The 22,396-nt window shown below is 51.9% G+C and overlaps 1 protein-coding gene across 6 annotated transcripts in view; it reads left to right on the forward strand.

The window, feature by feature from the left end:
- Dfnb31 (deafness, autosomal recessive 31) overlaps window positions 1-22,396 on the forward strand; it is a 91,266-nt gene that overhangs the window by 11,578 nt on the left and 57,292 nt on the right. For all 6 annotated transcript variants that reach the window (XM_005382629.2, XM_013513190.1, XM_005382630.2 and 3 more), the window contains exons 2-3: window positions 10,802-11,020; window positions 22,141-22,266. In XM_005382629.2, the coding sequence (XP_005382686.1) occupies window positions 10,802-11,020; window positions 22,141-22,266 (345 nt within the window). The remainder of the gene's footprint in view (window positions 1-10,801; window positions 11,021-22,140; window positions 22,267-22,396) is intronic.

The raw sequence follows: 22,396 nt of genomic DNA on the forward strand, positions 1-22,396 counted from the left end.
GGAATCTGTATTTATTTTAATGACCTAAGATACATGGGCTCAATTTAAAAAACATGGAAAGCAGTTTGAAAAGCACATAAAAAATAAAGATTAAATTTAAAAAACACAGAAAGCACTTTGAGAAACACATAAAAGTATAGATTATAGATAATCCCACCTACCCAGAAGTAATCACTTTTGGAAATTGGACTCCTGCCTTTCTAGTACCTTGTGTATATGTTTGTATCTAGAATTCTGTCCACACCCACCAGTCCCAACATAGTTATCTAACTGCCTCTTCCACCAAGCCGTGTATCGTGACTGTCTTCCTACTCTGATAAATGGTTTTAGAACATGATTTTTAATGACTGCATAATATATTGTAGCAAAGAGATACGTGATTTATTTAACTCATTTCCTCTCGTTGGATCATTTGTTTTTCTAGTGTTATCCATATTGCTGCTTTATTCATCTTTGCACATTAATCTTAAACCACGTCTCTAATCCTTGAGCTGTCTTTCTAGAGGTGGCGCTGGCTCAGGGGAGAGGTGTCATTTTAAGGCTTTTGATAACTGTTGCCAAACAGTTCTTGGGAAGGAAATTATGTTTTTTATAGTCCCTCCTGCCAACATTAGCAGTGTGTGAGATTCTCCCTTTCTCCCCAGCAATATCAACACTGGATATTATATTTTATTTCTGTTTTTCTAATCTGATAGACAAAAAAAGTATCCATTTTAATTTGTATAATTCAAATAGTAAGGTTCAACTCCTATGCATGTTTGATGATTGTGTATGTGTATATGTATTCATGTCTTATGGTACCCTAGACTCATGTAATCATAAGAGTTTTACATTTTAGTCAACTAGCCATCTTGTTCTTTCTGATGTCTGCTGAACCTGTTTTTCAAACATGGTTGATGCATCCACCTTGAACTCAGATTCTTCAGGCTGCGGGTGAGTGAAATGGGAACTTATCATCGCCTTCTCAAGTAAGGATGGCCAGAAAGAGATAGGGCACAGAGATATAATGAGTCTGGGAGGAACATAAGCCCCATCAGTGTACCTGCTCATGGGCTGAGGAAATAACAGTGATAAAAACAGGTATTCTGGTGGGTCTGTGTGCTTTGGACATTGATCCTAGACAGTAAACACTACATCACAAGCCCGCTGAAGCTCATCTTTAGCAATCACGTTTATGACTCCTAGAATCTTGTTAGTTCTTCCTTTAAAGAAAAAAAAAAGGAATATGAAGACAAAATTTAAAAATATTTATAAAGCAATTTATTTCAACTGTAAGGGACTAAAAGGCCGGCCTAGTGGAAAATTGAAGAATGCCATCAAAAAGAAATCACTATCTTTCTGGAACCTCATCTTATGTGCCGTTTTGCAAAGGGGCAGTCACTCTTTCTCTTTCTTGCAGATTTCTTACAGCGTTATCTCCAAGGTCGAAGTGCTTTCTCCTTTCTTTGAGTATTGATGTTTACCTTTTCACACAGCCTTTAACTAAGACATTCAGGGGTAACAGCAGTGGGGAGCATGGGCTTTCAAATGTTAGATCTCCATCCCAACCTCTGACCCAGCATTCCCAGGACAAGTGGAGGTTTCTCATGGACCATTTGGAGGTCAAAATCTTAAAGAAAAGAGGAAACAGGGAACGTACACTTGATATTTCAAACCCTGCTTTGTGAAGCTCCAATGAAAGGTAAATTTAAATAGTGTTAAAGAAAATCTGCAAGGAGGAAGGTTCCTGCGTCCCTGTCCTACTAAGTGGTCCTCAACACTTCCCTGCCATGGGCCTTGGCCTTTGTCCCTGAATAGCCCTTTTTTCTACTGTGGATTTGCCTGCTTCCTGGCTATCTTCTGTCACATACATGTTGTCCTGCTGTTTCTGGACCCTTATGTTGAGCTGTGTTTCAGAGGGGAGTCCAGAGGGCTCCCACAGCTGCCCATGGTCCAGTTGACTTCCCTGGGGGTGCAGCAGCTCAGGCAAGCGAAGTGGCTGCACAGAGCTGGAGCCAAGGGGCCTCATCTTGGCATGGCTGCACCCCAGGTCCTGGCCCCTGACGGGCACACAGATGTTGGGGATGCTATTGTCAGGCCATGGTTATTTGAGAAATAGTGGATTCTTACCACACCACTCCTTGCTCTATTATTGCAAAACAATATAGGAACAACAATTTTTAGAGTCACATTTAAGGAATGTTTACAAATGGCATGTGTTCTTAGACCAAACCAGCAGCTACAAAACATTTCTGGTGGGTAGGAGGACAGAGGTAAGAGGGGAAAGCAGATCTACTGCCCAAGCCTCTGTAGAACATATCTCTTTCTCCAGCTGCATGGAGGTGTCTAATTCTAGAGATGTATTGAGATTTTAGTTTGTTCATCCACTCTATAATTGTTTCCTCAAGCACCTACTGTGCAATGGTGTAGTCTAACACCCTTTTAGACTCCATATGTATCATTGACTTACTTGCTCATATGTTTAGAGTTAATATTCCTACTTATGTCAGAATAATGAAGTGAATTAATCCAAAAAAGCACATCGTGAGAAAGACAGGGATCAAAACTGACATTAGAAATTGTGTGAGGGTGTGTGTGTGTGTGCGTGTGTGTATGTGTTTATGGTACCTTCCATAGAGAGACTATTTCATCTTAACACTGAATTCTGAGCTTCCAAGCAGCCATGGCAAAAGAGAAATGAATAGATTTTTTTTATTCTACTGGAAAAGTCACCGGGACTTCAAGAGAGGTCGCATCCCTTGTTAGTGATCAGTTCCAAGAAGAAAGCTCCCTCACACATCTTCACTGTCCTTCAGTTTACATGGCATCACTTCTGTTTCTACTTATGGGTGCGCTGTGATCGGGTCAGAACCTCCTGCCTCCCCAGGCTACTGGGAGGAACATAGACCAAATAATCACGTTCAGAAGGAAGTATGTGCGATGTGTACTTTCAGGGACGGGGAGCAGCACGTGCAGAGGCTGTGGTGGAAAGGAGCTGGGAGCACCTGATACTGTGAGAAGGCTCAGGTGGCCGGGCAGGAGCCGAGGCTGGCCCGGCATCAGGGTGAGCACACAGGCCTGAGATACACTGCAGGCAGTTTGCAGCTTACAGCAGCAGCAGTGGGGGGAGTTTGAGGCAGGGAAGGGACAAGGTCGCCTTCTATTTGAAAAGGATCCTCTGGCTGCTCCCTGGAGGCTGGTCTGAGGCCCGAGAGAGGAAGCTGGGAAGCTGCTGTTCCGAGTGCTCCCTGGAAGAGGTAACGAACACAGAGAGCCGTGGTGCAGATGGAAGGTGTTCTGGAGACAGTGCTAATTAGGGCTTTACTATCTCATGACATTAAAATATGCTGCTCCAGCAGGGAGGTCAACAATTCCTACCCTCCTTCAAAACGAGGCTAGATGGGCAGGGTCTGTCCAGCTCGTGTGGCTGTCCCCAACCCTGCTCAGGACTCAGGATCCTAAAAAAGCCTCCTGCTGTTTGACAGCCTGTGAGTCCCATAACCCCCATAAGACCCCCGTCTTGTCTGTCTTGGGACAAGGTGTAGGGTTGGCTTTGTGTTATCTGAACCCCCTGAACCCCTGGTGAGAAAGCAGCAGGGAGAAGGGGGATGGGAACCAGTTTGGAGAGTCCTAGATTCCTATCAAGGTCCTACCTTTTATCTCCTTTGTAACTTTGCATGTGTCACTTCACCACTGGGCATCGCTTTCCTCATCTGTACAATGGGAAGAATAGAACATGTGGCCATCGTTTCAATGTTGGTATTAGGAACAGTACGGTCACCATTTGCCCAGAGCCTCCTGTGCCTCAGGGTTGCTGCAAGATGATCTCATCAGTCTTCATGTGCGCCACACAACTCCGTGAAGACAGTCAGTAGCCCCATTTAACAGATAAGAAAGCTGGTGCGCAGAGAGACAAACTCACTCACCTAGTCTCATGGACAGGAAGAGGTGGTACCTCGTTTGGAAATGGCTTTCTAACAAGTGTACCTTTCACTGGAAAACTCATTGTCCCCGCCATAAGCCACTACCTTTTGTGGGGGTATTTTGCAGTACTTTAGGGTCCAAAATTTATCTCCCCAGGTGAAGTTGGTATACAGACCCAGGATTTGCCTAAACTGTGAGGTTTCTGCAGCCCATGAAAGAAAGTATAAAGGAAGGCAGAGCGCTGCACTGCCTTGGGAGACCATTGTGAGGCTCTTACCCAGCCTAGTCCAGTGTCAGGGATATCCAGGGTTTCTGTAGGCCCAGAGTGCACAGTGCTGTCCCCTACAGGTGTTGATAGGAACTGCAACTGATAGCAAGGCATGCCAGGGGACATCCTCCTTCCCAGACATAGATGTGGTTGTGTGTGAATGAACATGCACTGTCCACTGCAGCGTCAGTATTTCCACTTCAGCCTGGAGGAGCAGACTCTGCGCATGTCAAGACAGGACCCCAACAGGACCCCAAAGGATGTTCATCACAGGTGTTTGTGCTGGCAAAACCCACAAAACAGCCTGGATACTCATGGAGAGGAGTGTGAGAATGTCATGAGAATCCTCGCCAGGGGCTGTAGTCAGGAAAGAGATGAGTTTCATCTCTTTGAGCTTTGGAGGAAAAAATTCTCCAAAAAGTTTTAGCTGCAGAAAGGTAATGAAGAAGCAAAAGTGTCCAGTATGGGTTCATTTGTGTGCTTCCAAAGTACAAGAATGACTCAAGAAGGACCCCAAAGTGTAACTGTGGGTACTGTGAGTGGTTCCACTGTGTTGTGGATTCTTTATGAGAATAATCCCCGAAGCTTTTAGAGCTCCTACCTATGTCCCAGGTCCTGAATAATATATATATATATATATATATATATATATATATATATACACACACATATATATTTAAGGTCACTATTATTCCATCTTATACCTGGAAAACTGGGGCACAGATTGGTTAAACAACCTTCCCCAAAGCTATAGGCTGTAGAGCCAGGGTGGGAATCCTTAGCCTGGCTCTGAGCTGGGCTCTACACTCCCCCTGCTGCTCTGTCCAAATCCCATGTGAGTATGAGTGTTTTATGCTCACATTGGTGTGCAGGAGTGTGGGTTGATGACCCGGATCTGTGTGATTCCAAGTAAAATACGCTACTGTCTCTGTGCCCTAATTTGAACAAGTTCCCAGGGGCTACCAGGCCCATAGATAGCTCATTAAACATCTTGTTGAGTGAGTGGATGGATGAATGGGTAAGTGAATGAATGCCAAGGAGCACAGAGAGGTTTTAGAGAAAACAGAATGGACAGTGTGCCTCAAGGAACCTGCCTGGTAGTCTTAAAGGCAAGATAATGAGTGTGACTCCGAACGCACAGGGCAGCTGGTCGCATAAACATGGAAGTGCGCCGGATGCCCTTGGAAGAGTCCGGCACACTGGGGAGGAGCTGAGTGGTGAAAGCTGGGAAACTATGAGGAAGTGTAGAGAGGATGTTTCCTGTAAGGAGGAAAGTCAGAAGGCTAGAGGAATGGCTAGAGCTGCCGTGTATTTGCATCCAGGCAGATTAGAGGTTTAGGAACTTTTTATGGCTTATATTTATGAGCAGGAGCTGGCAGGCCCAGGACAGGGGTAGGGGTTACCATAGTAGTGCTTGACAGCCTGTGAGGACCTACTGTGTGCCAGGTCTGTGTAGACAGTGTACATCATCTTAATAATCCTGACAACAGTTGCGCGCGCGCGCGCGCGCGCGCGCGTGTGTGTGTGTGTGTGTGTGTGTGTGTGTGTATGCGCGCGGGCGCGCGCGTGTGTGGTACTGGGAATTGAATCCAGTAGCACTCTATCACTGAGCTATCTACAGCCCTTTTTATTTCTATTTTGAGATACAATCCTGCTAGGTTGCATGAGCTGGCTTCAAACTTGTGTTCCTCCTGCCTCAGCCTCTCAAGTAGCTGGGATTATAACAGTTACTTTTCAAAAGGAGAAACAGGCACAGTTAGGTAATTGGCTCAGTATCACACAGCAAGTCATCAGCAGAGCCAAGATCATTGCCTCGTGTGTCTGCTAAGCAACGCACAGGGCAGAAGAACAGGCAGGTCACTATCTTGGTCTCAGAGCAGTTCTGTTCCTAAAAGAGAAGGCCTTGCAGCCCGAGCCCTGAGATAAACAGATGATTTTCTCTTACATATCCTTACCTGGGACTTCTCCGGACACTTCTTTTGCACATGATCAGGCATCTGCTGGTCTTGGTTGCGCTCGTGTTTGGTGTGTGCTTTTGAACAGCATGGGCACACACACACACACACACACACACACACACATCTGCTATATTAACACATCCTTTTGCCCTCCTATGCTGTGGCCTGTCTGGTCTATTCCCCAGTCCCCTGTGAGGCAGAGAATCGCATCATATTGGTCTATGATTTGGGGGTTTCAGGGTTGACTCCAATGAGCTGAGTGAGGCAATTTGCCTCCTGAGAACATTAATCCAAGCAGCAAGTTATTGAGTTTGAAGATGTACACATATAATTCACATCTCCGTAATCATAACATGCTGTCTGAATAGGCTTCCGGTGATGGATCGCATCTTAGCCACACCATCTGCCGGGTCAGATGGAGACCTCTCCGTGAGCAGAGCTGGTAGAACACAGGCAAGGCCCCCGGGCCGAGTTTTACGATAAACACCTGATGACACATGTGGGAACACAGCACGCTGAAAACTGCCCTTGCTTGTGTGGATCTCACAGTTTTGAATGCTCCTCTCTCTGCAAAGAAAGTAGCATTGTGATCTTCATCTTGCAGGGCAGAAAACAGATGGACAGAGAAGTAGGGTGACTTGTGCGAAGAGGCACAGTGGACAGCACTTGATTCTGTGGCGTGGGGGGGGGCAGGCTGATCCTGTAGAGGTGCCCTGGGCAAGGAGCTGAGGACGGTGAGTGTCAGAAGCATGCACAGGCAGAGAATGCACATGGCTTTAATGTACGCTGCATGTGACATACTGTCCCCAGGTGGCTGGCTGCAAGGAGCAAGGACAGAGCAGTACCATAGTCCTGGAACCAGGGAAACTGAGGACAGTTCTCCAGGCCCTGCATGTCCCCAATGCCTTGCTCTCACTGCTTTCATGACCATCACCACCATCAGAAAGCAAGGGAAGTTTTACTTGGGCCAGGACCTTATCAATCACCCAGTCCGACCTGCGCTTTGCCAAGTGGCAAACCCAAGGCCTGCTAAGGGAAGCAAGCCTGCAGCACAGTTAGGACATGGGGAGGGCTCTGCCTCAGCAGCCAGGGCTCACTCTACCTTGCCTGACTCTAGCTTGCCTGTAGGCTGCTCTGGGGAGGGAAGGACAGTGAGTGGCCTGGTGCACTGAACCGTGAACAGGGACCTCGCTGTCCTCAGATGGCCCAAGCCTTGGGGATCAAGGTAGCAGAGGTGAGCAGGTACACAGGGCTGGCGGAGTGGCTGGCTATCGGAGAAGCACCTGTCCGCTTTCCTTAGGAACAAGCTCCTTTGTTTACTGACGCCCTTTACAATACGCCGATGCTGTTCGGAACAGTGCAGGTGACAAGGAGGTGGTAAGGAGGGAGAAGCATGCCCCTCCTGTCCCCATGACGCACACAGGCTTAAATTAAAGAGCAGCGGAGGGCGCTGCTCCTGCAGGATCCTAATGGGCCAAGACCACATCCCGAGAGCTGCTTAGATATCAGAAGTGCTGCCTCAGGGTTCTTGTTTTCTTCAGTTGTGCCATAAAAATAAAGCAAGCAGCAGAGGGTGATGAAATTCCTCCCCGCTGTGACCCACTGAAGCTCTGCATTTATCCCCCCAGAAGAGTTCACATCAGAGGTCCAGAGTGGTCCAGAATGGTCGAAGCCAAAGTGGCCAATGATCTTTTGACCCCATTGTCCTATGATGGGGAAACTGAGGCACGTAAGGGGAGGGGCTTGCCTAGGGCTGACCACTGATGGACTGGGCTATGCCTCTTGTACTTGTGCCCCATCTGTCCCCTCCCTCTCAGGTTTTCAGGGTCCTTTTCTATAAAATATCAGGGGTGGGAGCTCGGTGACATCCGGGGCCCTCCTCTGCGGCACTAGCTCTCTGTGGTGTTCTCATCAAAGGCATTAACCTCCTCTCAGTTCTCAAGGTTGCTGCCGGCCTATTTATAGAACTGACCAAGAGGATTCTACTATTGCGGGTGATAAAGAATACAAATGATGCGCTGAGCATCCTGTTTTATTCTTCCGCTACTTTCTTTCTTAACTCTTTGGGCAATGCTTTTCTACAGCGTGCTGTCTTTTCCCCATGGAGACGTGCTGGGGAAGGGGAGAGTGGGCTCTGCCATCTGCCATGTGCCTACTGTGTGCAGGCTATGGATTTCATGCTTTGCCTTATTTCATCCGTGACATGACATCCTGCCGGGCAGGTGTCCTTCTCCGCATTTCCCACGTGCTGCTCTGAGGGGCAAGGAGCCAGCTAAAGGCTCCCAGCTAACATGTTGAAGTATGGCTGAACTCCCCTCTGCCCTCCTGCCAATCCACACATGTGCTGTCTGCCTGCGCTTGTCCCTGTCCCTGACTCCAGCACAGCCTTCCAGAGTAGACATGCTGCGGGGTGATGTACACAGAGCTGTGATTCTTTGGGTGATATTATTTACTTTTTTACCTAATCAGGCTAGACTTTTCTCAGGACCTACGGTGAGACAATTGAAGTGTTGTCTCTCACCAGGTACAAATATCGTGGGGCCCATACTGTGTGCTGGCCAATACCTTGTCTCTGTCACCAGGACCTACTGTGCGCCTGGTGATGCCTGGTCCTTCATCAGGCATAAGTGTCATGAGGTCCTACTGAATGCCAAGTGATGCCTTTTCTCATACATGCTGTATGTTATGAGGACCTACTGTGCACCTCACAATGCCTTGTGTTGTTGCACACAAGTATTATGAGGACCTATTGTGATGGTGATGCTTTATCCCTCACTAGGCTCCCTACTTGGTTCCCTCCAGGCCTGGTACACAGTCAGCCTTTTTTGGCAGGATTCAATCTCATGATGTGCCAAGGAAGGAGCAAAGGGGCCAGGCCACTTGGAATGGCATCAGAGCTGGAAGTCATGCCCCCCTGGAAATGGGAGCAGTAGGCAGGGAAGAGGGGAAGACATGAGGGAAGCATGGAGGACTGCTGGTCTCAGGCTCCATTCTGTTGTGGCAGAAGCAAACCGGGTCTTCTGCTCCTCTATCCCACAGGTCCAACTTAATGGAGATTTGATTTTCCCTGTTGTTCTGTCATGGAGTCCTGGGGATGCTCAGCAATCACTGTAAACTCTCCTTTGCCCATCTTCTCAAGCATCTCTTCTAAAAAGCAGAAGTTTGAAGAGCTGCTCTCTCGTTATCCCTGTACCAGGGACTGGCACTCAGCTGTGGGTGGAGGCCCAGTGCCTCCTGGTTCTCTGTCCTCTTCTTGGGGAGCCAAGCGTAGCAGATCAGGGCGAGCTTGTGGGAGCCAGAGCACACAATGTCCCTCTCCTTCTTTTTAGGCATTTTGCTTTTTTCTGATATTGACAGCCTTGTACCCTCATAGTGGAATATTTGGAAAATACTGAGAAACAGGGCTGACATAACAAAATACCATAGGTGTGGTGGCTTAAACAACAGACATGTATTCTCTTACATTTCTGGAGGCTGGCAGTCTGAAATCAGGTTGCCAGTGTGGCCGGGTCCACTTTGGGGGCTTGCAAATGGCCACCTTCTTCTTGAGGCCTCACATAGACAAAAGAGAGGGACCTCTGTGTGTCCTCTCCTCGCTGTCTCTGTCTTCTCTCTCCCCACTTTCTCCTTTTTCTCTCTTCCCACCTCTTCTTCCTCCACCCAAAGCCACTAATCTCATCACAAAGTCTCCACACTCATGGCCTCATCCAACTCCCATCAAGAAGCCCCGTCACCACAATGCCATCCTGTTGGGGGTAGTAGGGCTTCAGTGTGTGAATCTGGACATGCACACATTCAGTCCTTAACAGGGGGTATACTGGCTATTAATCTAGTGCTTGAATAGACAGTGACCGGTGCATTGTGGGAAAGTGACAGGTGCATTGTGGGATAGCAACATGGCAGATCTCAGCTTCTACTTCAGGGCGTAGAGTTTGAGCTTACCATTCTATGTGGCTGTTCCATCTCCAGACTGGAAAATGTACAACAAAGGTGGTGACTGCTCTGGAAAATAGTAGCTATGGGTAACATTTATTATACAGAAATGCAACAAAGCAAAATGAACACTGGGAATAGCCACACTGGTAAAGTCCAGAGGAAGTCTGAGCTTCCAAGGGTCCTCTCTGGGTGAGTCACACAGGGTACATTTAATTCCTCCAGCATGAAATTGTGATAACATCTGGGAAATACTGTCTACCTACGAAACTCTTTAGAAATCACTCAAGGTTTTACTGGGAAGTGGTTATGTAGGCTTGTACCCACCTTCCAGACCCCCAGGAGTATCTTAGGTCTTCAACATGAACCCTACTGTCTACATAGTGAGCAATGGCTTCTGGTGGGGACACAACAAGTCCATGTTCCCAGACACCACCCAGAGGCCAGCCTTGCAAGGAGACCTTTCTAGAGAAAGCAGCTGCAGGCCAGCTAGGTTAACCCTCATCTGCACATGTATCTTTAGACATCATATTTCTTGTGTTCTGACCACTTTAAGATAAGGGTGGAACATAGGGTCCCCTTTCTGTAGGCCAAAACTAAGGACTAGGGAAGAAAAGGAGGACTTGGGGGTGGGGCTCCTTCTCCTGGGGTTGGGGGGTCTTGAGAGGAAATGAGGTTTCTGTAAGGCAAGACGAAAGTGCCCCCCCTTCTCTCTAACTCTGTGTCACCCTCTCTCTAGGTTCTGAAGGGCTCCAAGAAGCTGGTGCTGTCTGTATACTCAGCTGGGCGCATCCCTGGGGGCTATGTCACCAACCACATCTACACCTGGGTGGACCCGCAGGGCCGCAGCATCTCTCCACCCTCTGGCCTGCCCCAGCCCCATGGCAGCGCCCTGAGACAGCACGAGGGTGACCGGAGGAGTGGCCTACACCTCCTGCAAGGCGGGGATGAGAAAAAGGTGAGCTTCCGGCTGCAGAGGCCGAGGGCTGGTGGGGCGGGGGAGACACCCTAGGTCCCACGCTCCTTCCCAGCCAGACAGAGAAGCTCCATGGAGGATGGGGGAGGGGACTTGGCCCTGCCAGGGTGCCGTGTCCTGTCTTCAAGTCCCTTCTCAAGGATCCTGTTTTCTGACGCTGTGCATGTGTTCAGCACAATAAACAGCCCAGGGTTTCAGTGAGACTGATTCAGTGAGCATCTTCCTTCCGCAGCAGGAGAGAGGGGCTGTGTAGACTGACGGGACAACACTGCCCCAGGACTTACTCTGGGATCCAGAGTCCTTCCATCCCCCAGCCCTAAGGAGAGGCCCCCTTTCACTGTGAAGGCTGGGCCATACCAGGTCCCTGATCTAGCCACCAGGAAAGGAGAAAGACAAAGCTTGGGATATGGCTTTCAATTAGAAGTGACACCACTTCTCATGGGTCCAGGCCCAGGTTCATGGTCTGGTAGGTGCTAGGACTGTGCTCCCTGGAGAACTTTTGGCTGTGTGGGTGCTGGGTTCTAAGACCAAAAGCAGACCTTGGCCAACTTCTACCGAGTAGGAACAGGTTGGAAGGGTGTGGGAAGTCCCAGGATAAGCCTAGGAAATTCAGGGTGCTGCTGATCTGTCCCCCTATCCTTCCCCTCCAGATGCCTACTCCAGGGAGGGAGCACTGGATTGGCTGGGAGATGCTGGGCACTGTGATTGACAGAACAACCACGAGTCCAGCTGGTGAGGGAGGGGTCACTGTCCAACAGTAATTGGCGCTACGGTAATTGGTAACCTGAAGAAGCAGGCAGGGGTATCAATCAGTGTCCCCCTACAGAGCTCTCCTCCCCCTAGAAGTGGACTGTTTCCGCTGACCTGGGCCCCCTCATGTCTTCACCTTCTCTCTGGGCCCTGTTTACATGGCGCAGGGGTGGGGGGAGTGGGGGTTCCCTAAGACCAAGAGCAGCCTCCTGCCAGCTGCTCTCTGCTGCTTCAAGTCCTTGATCCCGACAGCAGCCAGGATCCAGGCACGCGGCTTGGGGTTCCAAGCCAAGCATTTTCCCCCTGGAGACTCTTTCCCAGCTCTCCTGTTCCTGTCGATAAGCCCGTGGCATTTATTCAACGTGGTTTGCGTTCGCTGCTCAGACTTCAATATGCGAGGCACGTGGAGAGCACCGCGGGGAGGTGGGGGTGGTGGCTGAGGCAGCTAGTTGGTATGCAGGTGGCTGCAGCCTGGGCATCGTTGGCAGAGTTACGGGGCTGGGGGCCCTGGTGCCTTCCCCTCCGGCAAGCTCACTCTGGCCCTCTCCGGAGAGTGCCTCTGGGGCCGGGTCAAGTTCAAGGCCAGCCTTGCAGTGGCTGGCAGAGAACAGACTACATCATTTCCCCCAGCCCCTTTCCTGTGCAGGGCAGGAGCTTAGAGTAGTAATCACCCTTGACAGAGAACTCCCAGAGGGCTGAACTCCAGGCTCAGGGCACCTACCCGAGTCCTATATGTCGCCCCCACCATCGTAAGGATGAGGAATCCAAGTTTGGCACTACGGTAATTAGGAACCACTCAGAAAGTCACCCAGTATTCACCAAGCACCTGTGGTGTGTCTGATGATGTCACAGGAGGAGGGGACAAAGCACCAGACAGTGGCAGGGCTCTGGTCTGGAGAAACATTCAGGGAGGTGGAGGTTGCAGGGAGGGAGACACTAATCCAGCAAGGAGCAAGATAAGTAAGACCTGTGTCTCAGTCTGCATTCTGTTGCTACAACAAAACACCAGTGACTGGGTAATTTAGAAAGAACAGGAGTTCACATGGCTGTCAGATCTGGAGGCTGGGAAGGCCAAGAGCGTGGTGCTCCCATCTGGTGAGGGCTTTTCCTGCCACTCCACAGCCTGTCAGAGGACATCATGTGGAGGGATGGAGCCAGAGTGCCAGCTTGGACCTCTCTTCCTCTTCTTACAAAGCCATCAGTGCCACCATGGGGCGCCACTTGTGACCACATCTAAGCCTAATCACCTCCGAAGCCCTTCCTTCTTAATGTCATTAATAGAAGGCTTTGGGAACATGTGCAGCATGGAGAACACATTCAAATCCTAGCCATGGTGAAAACTGATGGGAAGAAATCAAATCAGGAGGGGTAGGGAGTGACAGAGAGGAAGGCACTGCCTCAGTGAGGTGGTCAGGGAGGGCTTTACAGAGATGATTTGTGAGCTGAGACTTACAGAGAAGGAGCCACTGAGTACCATCTTGGGGGCTAGGGAGCCCAGGCAGCAAGGAGAGTATGCACAAAGGCCCTGAGGTAGGACTGAGCTCAGTGTCTTCAAGGGCATTGTTGCTAGGACTGAGTACGTGGGAGGATGGAAAGTAGATAAAGGTGACTCCTGGGCATCTTGGAGTAACTTAAATAAAAATGCACAAGGCAGAGGCTGAGTGAATTGTGCTCCAAGGGGAACCCAGACACCAAAGGAGGCAGGAAATACCCCAGACAACAGCAGAGAGGGAGTCATCACTAACTTCCCAGCTGAGTTTTGTTGTGGGGGTGGAATGGAAGGGTGGCACTGTTGCACAGATGGTTCGAACCTGGGTTCTGCCACCTTCCAGCTGTGTGACCTTGGACAACTTGTGTTACCTCTCTGAGCCTCCTCTGTGAAGTGGACAAAACAGTAGGCCTACTCTGCCTGCCCTTGTGTAAGCTCTGCGGTGGTGAGGATCTTAGCTGTGAGCCCTGGTACATCCTCAATGCCTGGAACAGCAAATGCTCAGTAAATATGCACTGCATGAATGACTGAATTAAAGAGAAATCACCTTGCCTAGGCCTGGAACATAGTAGAGGCTCAATCAACGTTCATAGTGTCTGAGTCTAGGTCTTGTTTGATCCAACCCACGTCCACACTGCTTTCTGCAGAGCCGTAGAGCAGAGTGTAGCCATCTGCTTCCCGTGCTGGTATTTTGTGTTGTGGCCTCTGCTCTTTGTGTTGCTGGTTTTCCCTAGGGGTCCCCAGCCCACCTGTCTAGGGAAGGAAAGGTGCTTCCTCATCTCTGCCACTTCCACCTCACCCACGGGAAGGGTGACACTCCTCTCAGGCTGGCAGGTCTCCAGGCCTCAGATTTTGGGGTCAGCTGGGTGGAAGAAAAATTTCCTGTTGCTCTGCAGCCCACCATGCCTTCCTGTCTTAAAAAGTTTGAGAAATTATATGGGGGAAGGGTGGTAGATTCAAGCATTTCTGAGGTTGTTGTTGCTTTCTGTTTAATTATGCCACAATACATATTAGCATCTGTATTAGTCAGCTTCCCCATCACTGACTAATCCCAGGTACCCACAAGTTAAAAGAGGAGAGATTTTATTTAGCTCATGGTTTGGGGAGATTCAGTCCATGGTTAGCAGGCTTCAAGGCAGAATTGGCCCAGTGGAAGGGTGTGGTGCAGGAAAGCTGCTCAACCCATAGCAGTCAGGAAAGATGAGAGGAGCCAGGGACAAGATGAATCCACTGCTGAGTACAGCACCCCAAGGTCCAATGAGCTTTCAAGTGTCTCACCTCCAAACACATGGGACTTCCAGGGGACACTCTGGGTATAACCAAAGCATCAACTTAACTATTTTTCAAGTCTACACTTGAGTATTGTTACATTCATGGATTGCTCTACAGCCAATCTCCAGAACTCTTTTCATCCTGGAAAACCAACACCCGTTAAATAATGATCCTCATTCCCCAGCACTATTGTGTTAGTCAGCTTTCTGTTGCTGTGACAAAATACCCAGGATACGTCCATTTAAAGCTCCTGAGAGCTCTTGAGGAGTTAAGTCAGAAGGTGATTTTCTATTTATAAGGGCTGCAAGTGTGAGCCATTCAGTCCCAGGGCAGAAATCTCAAAAAGCATTTGGATGATGACCAGGTGGAATAGATATCTTGTAAAATGGCAAAAAAAAAAAAAAAAAAAAAGAAAGAAAGTTTTTTTAGTTCACAGTTTCAGGAGTTTCAGTCAGAGTTGTTCGGGTCCTGTCACTTTGGGCCTATGGCAAGTTTGAACTTCATGCCAGGGAGTGAAGCTGCTCATGTCCTGGTAGTCAGGAAGCAGAGAGAAAGGGAGAGAGAGGAGGAGCCAGGGTCCAACCACCCCCTTCAAGAGCATGGTACCAGTGTCCTAACTTCCTTTTTTTACTTCCCACTTCCTAAAGCTTCCACTGTAACTGGGGACTATGCCTGCAGCACATGAGGTTTGGAGACAGCTCAGATCTAAACTACATCATCATTCTGCTTTCTTTCTGTCTATGTGAGTTTGACCCCCTAGGTACCCCAGATGAGTGGATTTCCCCTCTGTGCCCAGCTGATTTCACTAAGCAATCACACTGAGGTTCATCCGTGTGGTAGCCTGTGCCAGAATTGCCTTCCTTTTTAAGGCTGAGCACTATTCCTTTGTAGATCACCTCAGTCTCTGAGGGCTTCTTGGACAGAATACCATCACCAGGGTGGTCGTAAGAAACAGAAACTGATTTCTGTCTGTGTGGGAGGCTGGGAAGCAGGCAGACTCTGTGAAGGTCGTTTCCTGGTTCGGGGATGGCCGTCTTCCCACTGTGTCCTCGTGTGACGGAAGGAGAGGGCACTTTCCTGGGCCTCTTTGGGAAGGACGCTATCCCCACTCATGGGGACTCCACCTTCCTGACCTAGTCACCTCCCAGAACCCCACCCCAAATGCCACTACCTTGGGGATTAGGCTTCAGTTGGTGAACTGGGCGGTCACAGACCTTTGGAGGCAGAAGTATTGGCCACATTTGTTGTTGCGTTCGTCTGTCAGTGGGCATTGAGTTGTCTCCACCTTCAGTTTCTTGTGAACAGTGCTGCTGCGAGCTTGGGTGGATAAATGCATCTCGGAGACTCTGCTCTCGGTTCTTTAGGGGATTCACCTAGAAGTGGCCTGCTGAATCACAGGGTGACCCTCCTTTTAACTTTGTGGAGCCACCAGCAGCTGTGCCGTGTTACTGTCCTGTGTCCCGTGCATGGGGGTTCTGGTGTCCCCACAGCCTCGCCAACACTCCAGCTGTTTCTCTGACAGCAGCTGTTCTAGTGAGCGTGAGGCAGTGTGAAGTGTTTCCCAGTCCATCTTCACCGTGAGCCTGTGTGCGAGATACCATAGCAGGATGGTGACAGTGCTGGAGGGCGCAGCTGGGACACAGCAGGGACCCGAGGCTAGGCTGGAGCTGTCACTTTCCCTTCATCCTAGCCTTCACCCTGTCTCACCTCCCAAGCTGAGAGGGAGGTAGGGGGTGCTCTAGTGAGCCCTCAGTCCAGGGAGGGACTTGTTCTGGAACATTCCATGAGGTGGATGTGATGCGTGTCCCTTGAAGGAGGCATAGTGGGGTGCTGTGGTGTTCAGAGGAGGAGAGAGGCCCCCAGAAGGACAGACAAGGCCCTGGAGGAGGTAGCATTGGGGGACTGGCCATGGGGCACGGGTGGGAAAATGGACAGAGGGAACAGAATGCCAGGGGCACTGTAATGAGAGTGAGCAAGACGGGTCCTGAGGGGGTGGTGAGACTGTGGGCCACACTGCAGAGGAAGAAGGGAGACAGCCCCAGGGCGGGAGAGGCCAGCCGGCCTGAGGACGTGGGGAGCCCCTTTCCTGCAGGCCGCAGCTTCAGGGTACTGTCTTGGCTGAGGGTCAAGGAGAAGACACAGTGGATCCCAGTGCAGGAGAGGATTTTGAGGGCAGCCTTTTGAGGGCAGCAGGAGAGGCTCAGGAGAAATGGGCAGAGGGTCTGGAGCCAGCCCTGCTGCTCCTACTTCCAGCCAAGGTGAACTGCAAGGGCAGAAGTGAACCTGGGAGGGCTCCCTGCCTCTGGCACCCCCTCCTGTGGGCGGGCGAAGTCAGGGTGACGCCGCTCCTGAGCAGAGTCAGAGTTGGGCTGAGCTCATCTCTGGCAAAGCCGCAGGGAGGAAGGGTTGGTGAGCCTGTGGGACGGAGGTGGGGGGACAGGAACGGAGAAAGGGAGAGCAGGGGAGGCATCGGCACTGCGTGGGTGGCGTGCGGGTGTGCTGTGTGGAGTCTTGGGGTGCAGGGAATGAGCTCCCTGAGTTAGGGAGCCAGGCTGTGTATCGCTTGGGACGCATCACCTCTTCTAGGTGCTGATGGGTGGGGGTGCAGCGCTCAGCCTGGGCACACGTGGCACAGCCCGGCGCCACCCTGAGAGGTGCTTTGGGGACAAGGCCTCTTCCCCCGATAGGTTGTTCCATGCATCACCCTTGTATTTCCATCACCCGTTTTATTGAGAGGGGTCCTTCCTCTGCTGATGGACACAGCATGCAGAGCGATCCTGGTGTCCGGGTGCCTGCATAAAGCCACCTGACTCGCGGGTACGACCTGTAAAGTGCTTCCAGTGTCGTCATCCCCCTTTCCAGATGAGTGTGAATGCTGTGGGGAGGTGAAGTGCCCTGGGCCGCAGGCCAGAAGCAGGACAGGTCAGGCGTGTCCCTGCTCCCTCGTACCCCTGGCTGTGGTCCTCTCGGCCGGTTTCTGCACAGCCACAGCTCCCTCCGGGGGCACAGACCACAGCCTCAGTTTCCTGTGCCTGGTCAGCATGTGGTCTGCTCAGAGAGTGACGGGGAGGAGCAGTCTTTGCAGGACTCCTGCTCCTCGGCCACATCCGGTCATACGCTTTCTCAGTGGCCTCTGACAGCTTGTGGTCCTCATTCTCGGATGAATGCGAGACCCTCCAGTGGCCTCAAAGCTGCGCGGAGCTCGTGTGTCTTCAGCAGAGAAAAAGATGGAATCAGCCCGGTGCAGAAGGAGCAGCGCTTTGGGCTGGAAGGATGGGGTTTCAAACCTCTTTCCGAGCTTCTGGCCCAGGAGCGAGTCACTTACCCTTGGGTGAATCCTTAAGCTTCCCTGGCTGTGATTCGGGATGGTCCTGCCAGCCCTGTGAGGCCATTTCAAAGATTAATAATAGTGCACATAAGCCCAGCAACACAAGCATGGGGCATAGTGATGAATTCTAGCAACAACTCTCAGCTCTCTTATGCCGGCGTGGTACTAGCTGCCTCCCATGTCTCTCTCTCAGAGTAATTACTGAGTGTCAGGATGGACGAGTGGTCTAAGGCACCAGACTCAAGCTCCGCTTCCTCAGAATAATTGCTGAGTCCTTCAGGGGGCCCAGAACATCTCACTGTCCACTGCTACCAGGCAGGCAGACGTGGCCATGCCTGGCCCATGCTAGTGGGTGGCGGGAGGTGGAGGGCATTAAAATGAATGATGTGCATTACGCCGAACAAGGCAGGGAGACCTGCATGGTGACAGAACAGAAAAGCCAAGTGACGGGAGCGTGTCCATGAAGGGATGAGATGAAGAGGTGTGGGGCTGGCCAGACAGGGAGTCTTTCCTTCCTCTTGTGCTTCATGGCTGCAAGATCACAGCCTCTGCTCCTGCCATCACAGCCTCTCAAGGCTGTGTCCAAACCACAGCGAGTGAGGAGATTCTCCCTTCCTTTACCTTTCTCTTTTCAGAGTGGAAAAATCCTTCTGAGAATCCCCCGTAAGATACCCTCCCCATGTCTCTTGGCCCAGGTTGGCTTAGAAATACCTGTATCCCCTGGCAGAAGGGAATGGATGGCCCAGACTGGCATCATTTCCTGGGGCTGCTCCCGTTGCTTCCAAGCAGAGTGAGGACTTCATGGTGAGGCAGTGCCTGCTCCAGGCAGGTTGCACAATTCTCATTTTATCAATGGGCCTACCCCAGGTACCCAGTGGTGAATATCAGGACTGGCTTTTGAGGTACTGGTGAAACACAGGCTCCATAGGCAGGTCAGGCTCTGCCTTGCAAATCTTGGGCCCACCACTTTACTCCTCAGTGAGGGCTGTGCCTCAGTTTCCTCATCTGGAAAGTGGGAGTAGCAAGAGAAACACAGAGGAGAGAGGGAGGTCGTGTAAAGTGCTGAGAACAGCACCTGCGACACAGGAGACAGTTTAGTAACCAATTTAGTGTGTTATTCTGTTTGTAGTACTATTACCCACAGCGGTGGGGTTGTCTTCACCGGCCCGGGCTGCCTCTCAATTTCATATCCTTTCCTGTAGATGAATTCTGTCTGTGTAAGCGCTGCTGGATTTTGGCAAGGGACTGAGGCAGATTACCCTGTGGCTGACGGAACTGCTGTTAAAGTTCTGGGATAAAGACTCTGTTTTCTTCGTTTTGTTTTTTTTTTTTTGAACCAGGAATCAAACTCACAACCTCGCGCTTGCAGGCAGACGCTTGCTGCTGAGCTAAATCCCCAGCTCTGTTTTCTTCTGACGTAAAGGATTTGCTTGGGGCTGTGGGGAAGCGGAGAGGTGCTGGCCGTCCTGAGTGCTTAGAGGGGGCCACATTCCCGCTGTCCTGGGTGTGGCCTGGGCTCAGCTGCCCGGACATCCTATTCCTCTCAACTCCCTGCCTGCTGGGCTCGGTGTCCTGGAGCGGGCTGGGCCTGGAGGGAGCCGAGGCTGGGGTTTGGCTCCAGTGTGGGGTGTGAGTGTGGGGATGGGCCCTGTGTGTGGACCAGGCCTGGTCATTATTCTGTGCCCTGGAGGCGCAGCACCAGGGGAGTCTGACCTGCCAGAGGGCGAGGGGTCAAGGCATAAGCTGCTTGCTGTCCCCAGCCTGGCCACAGCCTGCCCTGATCTGAAGTCCGGCTCCCTGCCTGCCCTGTCCTACACTACCCACCCTCCCAGGAGGGCTGCAGAAAGCCAGCCCTCCTCTGCGTCTCTCCCAGGAGGCCTCCTGAGCCCCATCGGAGCCCAACCTAAGCTTCCTGACCTCACAGGTGGGTCTCACCTGCCGCCCCTCCACAGCACACTCAGCCATCACAGAGTCCTTAGCCTTTGCCGGGCCCCGGTGGGCCAGGCTCCATCTTGCGTCCCAGCTGCAGCACTACGCCGCCCTTGCCCCTGGTGTATGCCCCTTTCTGCCTCCTCCTCTGCACCCCCAGGCTCCCAGGCCTGGAGGTTGATTCCAGGAGCTCTCCCCAAAGCTGGCCTCCCAGGAGGGCACTCTGAGGCCAGGTTTGGTGTGAGGCTCAAAGTCACCCCCACTCCAGCTTGCGGCCTCCTGCTAGAAGCTGTGAGGGGGACCCCACATGGCAGTGGATCTACAGCTGTGATTCAGTGAATGGGGACTGTGAGACAGGGGATTATGCAGGTAGGCTGGTGTCACCACAGGGTTCTCTTGAGAGAGAGGAAGAGGCGGGTCACAGGCAAGGAGCTGTGAGGCTGGCCGGAGGGACTGAGCAGGATACTGGGCTGGCAGCGGTGACATTGGAGGGCGGTGGCCCAGCCAAGGTGTGTGGCGTCTCCAGAGGAGCCATGGACATGACATGGAGCTGGGCTCTGCCCCAAGCTGCGGAGAGAAGGGGTCCCCTGGCTTACTCCGTGCTGCTGAGTTCTGGAACTGCGGGATTATTCATCGGTGTCATCAAGGTTCTGACTTGGTGGCAGTTTGTTTGATAACAGTGCAGTGCCCTGGGCCAGCGCTGTGAGAGAGTGTGGCCACAGCCCTGCCCAGGGTGGAGCAGTCTTTGTGGCTGTCCTAGCCACAGCAGCGGGGTGGAGCTGTTGTAGCCCTGCACAGGTGTCCTGAGCTGAGATGGGGGTCGAACGTCTATGTCCGTCACTTGTCACAGGGTGAGGCTGCTCCAGAAAGACGGCAGTGCCACGGGGGTTGAGGGGCAGCACCCTTGGTCCAGGGTGGTTTCCAGGGAGGGACTCGCTGTAAGCAGCTGCAGCCAGCATCTCCAGCCCTCAGGAGGCCGAGCACCATGGTCCCAGGGGACTCAGGGCACCTTCTGGAGCGGTACTCACAGCCCTACTACTCCTGCCTGTCCTCCTTGTCCTGGACCTTGCGGGTCCCTCTTCACCAGCATGTATATCCTGTCTGAGGAGCCAGACCTGGACAGACGAGGGCTGGGCCTGTACCAGGCAGAACCCGGCACCGTGCCACTGGACGGCCCGCTCCGTTGTCCCTTAACCTCCGAGGAGCCACCCGTGGCGAATGTTTATTAAGCATTTCCTGTGGGCTGGACGCTAACCCACATGCTTGTTTGTCTCTTAATTTTACTCCCTTCCCAGTACCTTACGAAGCAGGTAGATACCACCCTCATCCTCATGTTCAGAGGTTAAATAACTTGCCTGAGGTCACACAGCGAGCCCTCCACGGGGCAGCTTGGGCTGCAATCTCTCCTCTTTACCACCTCTACCCAGCACATGATAAAGTGAAAGGCTTCTCCTGGTGGTGGGCACAGAACACTCTTAGTTGAATAACCTTTCAGAAATAGAAAAATGGGTGGGCTTCCCCAGTGACCTTGGCCCTCCCGATGCTTGAGAGCCGCTCTCTGTCCTGGGGACAGTCAGCCGTGCTGCCCTCTCTCTGGGTGTTAATCTGTTGCGGGATGGTTTCTCCCTTTGGGCTAGGTTTGAGCTATCCTGGCCCCTCCTCTTTTCCCCATAAATCCCTCTTCTATGCCCCAGGCAGGTTCCTCAGGGGCAGTGAAGGCCTCCAGATCCACCCCCTCCTGGACACCCCCTTCTCTTCTATCCCAAGGGCCCTGTGCCCCACCTCCAAGGTCCTGAGAGTGTGACTTTCCTGCGGTCTTTGTCCCGGGACCCTCTCCTCCAGTTCTCTCCCCCTGCCTGCCTGACTCTTGCTCCCTCCAGCCCACTAGGGATGCCACTTCATCCAGGAAGCCCTGCAGCAGGACTGTCATGCCTTCTCTGCGTCCAGTTGGTCCCGAACTGGCCCCCTGCGCTGATTCTACTGCACCTGTAGGTCTCTCTGCGCCACCAGACTGAGCTCTACATACACAGGACAGTGTCTGGGGCCTCTCGGAGTCCCCTGCCCCAGTACAGAGATATACTTAACAGGTGCTCCCTGCCTCTGCAGAGCGAAGGGCCGAGTGGACCATCAGGATGGACAGCAGAGAAGGAACCCTCAGGAGGCAGGAGCTCCAGGAGGCCGAAGCCCCAGGAGGCAGGAGCTCCAAGGGGCAGGAGACCCCTTGGGAAGCAGCGTAGAGCCCTGACCAGAATCACTGTCTTCTCCAGGGTGTGAGGGCTGCCTCCAGGGCTGTGGCTCCCCCAGGCTAATGCCTCCTCCTCTAACGTCCTGCAGGTAAACTTGGTGCTGGGGGATGGCCGGTCCCTGGGCCTCACGATCCGCGGGGGAGCTGAGTACGGCCTCGGCATTTACATCACTGGCGTGGATGCAGGCTCGGAAGCAGAGAGCAGTGGGCTCAAGGTGAGGGGCAGCAGGCGGGCCAAGGCGGGCGGGAAGGGTCCACATGGAGAGTTTGCAGCTGATTTGAATCAGCCTTCCCTGGAGCAGTCGGCACCCACCTGAGGACCAGCCCTGGCCAGGTCACCTGGCT

The sequence above is a fragment of the Chinchilla lanigera genome, unplaced genomic scaffold, assembly GCF_000276665.1.
Source record: "Chinchilla lanigera isolate Chin_1 unplaced genomic scaffold, ChiLan1.0 scaffold00018, whole genome shotgun sequence".
NCBI lineage: Eukaryota > Metazoa > Chordata > Mammalia > Rodentia > Chinchillidae > Chinchilla > Chinchilla lanigera.